Here is a 4841-nt window from a genome sequence, read left to right on the forward strand (position 1 = left end):
TATCCAAACAGATTTACCATTTTGGTATTTAGAAAAAACCATAACCAAACCTTATCTGAACAAAATATTTCAGATATTCGAATGTATTTAAATCATATTTATTTATTTCAATATGTTAGCTATTTTCGAGTTAATATCCAAGATATAAGTTATTTTAAGTTGTTTAAAATATTTGAAATATAAAAAATAGCCGAAAGTAAACATTTAAAGTAGATAAACAATAATCAAATACCAAAATACTTAAAATATGTATTTATTCTTCATCCAAATATTCAAGTTAAACCTATTTTAAAATTTTAGTTTAGGTACTTTGGCTTACATTACTCAAATAGTGTAAAGATATATAAATTTAAAAAAATTAAAAATAATTTAAACGGGTTATCAAACCCGCAAAGATCCTAATAAAACCGGAACCAAATTTTATAAATACCTGAATAGAGCTAGAATCTTTAAACTCAAAATCTCAAACCCGAATAGATTTTAACCGAATTCGAGTGGATATGCAAATATCCACCCCTAACTTAGTCAATATAAAACGATCAAATATTACAAATATACTATTTAGTATAAATAAATAAAAACTAAAAATTAATACTCGTGTGGTCGCACGGATCAAGATCTAGTTTATATTAAAAATGGAGGGAGTATTATCTAATATGATTAGTGTTATTCCTTTTCTCCAGCTACATTTGCACACGATTTCTTTTGTCTGGAATGTTTATTTTGTACTTACTTAAAATACAATCTCTGTTTTTTAACCGATCACAGTAACAAATATGAAGCTAGCCAGATCTGTTGTTTCTTAAAAAAAATCTAAGAAGTTTCTGGTCTAAAATGGACCAGAGTTAAAAGCGAATTTAAATCTTATACTATATAGTTAAATATTTTAAAGTACTGTTTGACTGTTAGAGAGAATTAGAAACAATAATATAAATAGTTTTTGTATGAATAATAATTTAGTTATGTATTTGAACACCATAGGTGAAGAAGTGGGTAAAAAAACACATTAATAATTTAAGAGAATCCGTTGTGAAAAGGAAAACAAAAGAGAGAATCTGTTATGTGTTTGCCGGGCAAACTTTGCCCTCATATTAGGCTAAAAATGGGTTAGAACAAACTTTAAAAATAGAAAACAAAATAAAATCCAACAAATAAATCAAAAAAGGAGAAAAAAGAGTTTGAAAGATACAACGGTGGATTCTATTTCAGACGCGCAAAAATCTCTGAAACCTGAAAAGTTGAGTGCTAAACATTCTCTTATATCATTGTCTTTTTCCATAGCTTGTTATTTGAGCTCTCCTTGTTGTTTTTTTTATTCCTCCGACAAGGACGAGGTTCCAAGAGGACTTGGCTTCTTGTTCTACAATATAATATAAGCAAAATCAATTCAAGAGTTCAATGAGAAAGCATTCTTTTCATCGATGGCTCTTAACGGCCGTTCTTGTGGTTTTCCTCTCGTCTTCTTGCACATTTGCCTCGAAAAAAAAAGAGGGGAAAAAGAAGACGAAAAGTAAGGAGGTTACTTATGATGGAACATCCTTGATCGTCAATGGCAAAAGAGAGCTTCTTTTTTCTGGCTCTATTCATTATCCTCGCAGCACTCCTGAAGTATATATATACATTTCAATCAAATAAATATCTGTTTAGTTTTTCTTGTAGGTTTCTTTGTATTGATATAGAGATTCTTGGATTTTTTCTAGATGTGGCCAAGTATCATCAAGAGAGCGAAACAAGGCGGTTTGAACACCATTCAAACATATGTTTTCTGGAATGTACATGAGCCTGAACAAGGAAAGGTAGTTACAAACTCAAACCGATTTGTTTGAATCGTCTTCAAACATATAAAACATTACATATATTTGGATTTTAAGAAATTTTTGTGTTTGTTTTCATTAGTTCAACTTTTCGGGACGAGCTGATTTGGTGAAGTTCATAAAGTTGATTGAGAAGAATGGCATGTACGTGACATTGAGGCTTGGACCGTTTATCCAAGCTGAATGGACTCATGGGTAATAATAAATTCAATAATCTCTTCTTTTTAATTTTTCTTATTCCTTTCTTAAATTTTACCATAATGTTTTACGTGATTTGTTTTATATTAGAGGACTTCCTTATTGGCTTAGAGAAGTTCCTGGAATTTTCTTCCGTACAGACAATAAACAATTCAAGGTATTACATTTGAACAAATGTGTGACTTTGTTACAAGTAAAGAGATTAACATATATGACAACAAAAAAAACTACTGCAGCAACATACAGAGAGATATGTACGGATGGTACTCGACAAAATGAAGGAGGAAAAATTGTTTGCTTCACAAGGAGGCCCCATTATATTAGGACAGGTCTCGCACAAAAATCCTAACACACATATACCTAATGATCTTTATAAATATGAACGGTTTTGTAATGAATATGAATTGCAGATAGAGAACGAGTATAGCGCGGTTCAACGTGCATATAAACAAGACGGAGTAAACTACATTAAATGGGGATCAAAGTTGGTCGACTCAATGAATCTTGGGATCCCATGGGTTATGTGCAAGCAGAACGATGCTCCTGATCCTATGGTAAAGTCGTTATAATGTATAAGTTGTGTTTTGTCTGAAATGGAAGAAAATGTTTTATAGGATTTGCAAAAACATTGAAACAGATCAATGCTTGCAATGGAAGGCATTGCGGTGATACTTTCCCTGGTCCAAACAAAGATAACAAACCGTCTTTATGGACTGAGAACTGGACAACTCAGTGAGTTTTTACTCTTTTAGTTAAAAAATGTAGAAACTTGAGATTTATTCATGAAAGTCCATGGTTTAAGAACAAAATTTACTACAACAGGTTCCGTGTGTTTGGCGATTCGCCAGTTAAAAGATCAGTAGAAGATATTGCTTTCTCAGTTGCTCGCTTCTTCTCCAAGAATGGAAGTCATGTGAACTACTACATGGTATTATAATAACCCCTTGAATTCTACTAAACTGCCTTTAAAATCTTACAATAGAAATTATTGTTCAAAAATGGGTATTTATTGTGTTATAAATCTTGTAGTACCATGGAGGAACCAACTTCGGAAGAACCTCTGCCCATTATGTAACCACTAGATACTACGATGATGCACCTCTTGATGAATATGGTTTAGAGAAAGAGCCTAAGTATGGTCATCTTAAACATCTTCACAACGCTCTTAACCTCTGCAAGAAACCACTTCTTTGGGGTCAGCCTCGAACCGAGAAGCCTGGAAAAGATACAGAGGTATCAAAATAGCATGTATTACTCATCAAGAAAGATTCCGTTATTTAGAAATTACTCAACTATTTATATTTTTTTGTAATTACAGATTAGATACTACGAACAGCCCGGAACTAAATCTTGTGCAGCTTTCTTGGCTAACAACAACACCGAAGCTGCAGAAACCATTAAATTCAGGGGGAAAGAATACGTGATAGCTCCTCGTTCCATTAGTATTCTTCCAGATTGTAAAACTGTTGTTTACAACACTGCACAGGTGAAGAAAACATTATTAAACTCTGGTGTATTCAAGGAAAAACAATAACAAAGTTAATAACGTGTTATTGTTTATTTGGACTTGACCAGATTGTTTCTCACCACACTTCAAGAAACTTTATGAAGTCTAAGAAGGCGAACAAGAAGTTTGATTTCAAAGTGTTCACCGAGCCATTGCCTAAAAAGCTAGAAGGTAACAATTACGTACCCGTTGAGCTTTACGGTTTGACTAAAGACAAATCAGACTATGGATGGTACACAACAAGGTAAATACTCATTTCATTTGATTATATATATATAAAAGAAACAACGAAGAGAATCTTGACGTTAGTTTTGCCTTACAGCTTCAAGGTCCATAAGAAGCAATTACCTAAGAAGAAAGGAGCTAAAACTGATCTGAGGATTGCTAGTCTTGGCCACGCATTGCATGTTTGGTTTAACGGAAAATACCTTGGTAAGAATTGTGAAGAAATGATGTAAAAAAAAATGAAAATAAGCTATGATGATGATGTTATATGTTTCTCTACCACCAGGAAATGGACATGGAAGCCATGACGAGAAAAGTTTTGTGTTCCAGAAACCGGTTACACTAAAAGCAGGAGAGAATCACCTTGTTATGCTTGGTGTTCTCACTGGATTTCCAGTAAGTAACAAATATAATTCAACGTTTTTGAATCTATATATAGATGAATATATGTTTTTTTAAGTGGTTGGGATTTTTGTTTTGTTTTTACAGGATAGTGGATCTTACTTGGAGCATAGATACACCGGTCCTCGTAGTGTTTCCATCTTAGGATTGAGTTCTGGAACACTTGATCTCACTGAAAGCAGCAAATGGGGGAACAAGGTTTCAAATCGATCTCTTAATATATCTGCAATTGATTCAAAACATTGAGCATATATACCACTTGTTTGATCCGTTTATCGATATTTAGGTCGGTATGGAAGGAGAAAGACTCAGAATTCAAACCGGGAAAGGTTTGAAGAAGGTCAAATGGGAGAAATTCTCTGGAAAAGCACCAGGAATGACATGGTACCAGGTGAAGAAAACAAAACCAAAAAATCAAGACTATATAAAATGTAATGTAGAGATTAATGTCTAATGACCTAATGAATGTGAAACATTTCAGACCTACTTCGATGCACCAGAGAGCGAAAGCGCAGCAGCGATACGCATGAGTGGAATGGGAAAAGGGTTGATTTGGGTGAACGGAGAAGGCGTTGGAAGATATTGGATGTCTTTCTTGAATCCATTAAACCAATCCACGCAAGTAGAATATCACATCCCTAGATCTTTCTTGAAGCCCAAGAAAAATCTTCTTGTTATATTCGAGGAAGAGCCTA

The 4841-nt window shown here is 33.5% G+C and overlaps 1 protein-coding gene across 1 annotated transcript; it reads left to right on the plus strand.

Moving 5' to 3' along the window:
* Positions 1 to 1283: 1283 nt before the first annotated feature.
* On the plus strand, positions 1284 to 4837 carry LOC130507664 (beta-galactosidase 11-like; the record flags this gene model as incomplete). Its single annotated transcript, XM_057002353.1, has 16 exons — positions 1284 to 1608; positions 1701 to 1796; positions 1897 to 2009; positions 2103 to 2169; positions 2249 to 2341; positions 2423 to 2566; positions 2650 to 2744; positions 2835 to 2940; positions 3042 to 3245; positions 3331 to 3498; positions 3588 to 3763; positions 3842 to 3951; positions 4031 to 4140; positions 4234 to 4344; positions 4433 to 4537; positions 4628 to 4837. Coding segments are annotated over exons 1-16 (2118 nt in total), but the record flags the coding sequence as incomplete, so codon positions are not given.
* Between the last annotated feature and the right edge of the window lie 4 nt (positions 4838 to 4841).

The sequence above is a fragment of the Raphanus sativus genome, unplaced genomic scaffold (genome assembly GCF_000801105.2).
Source record: "Raphanus sativus cultivar WK10039 unplaced genomic scaffold, ASM80110v3 Scaffold5114, whole genome shotgun sequence".
In the NCBI taxonomy this organism is placed as follows: Eukaryota; Viridiplantae; Streptophyta; class Magnoliopsida; order Brassicales; family Brassicaceae; genus Raphanus; species Raphanus sativus.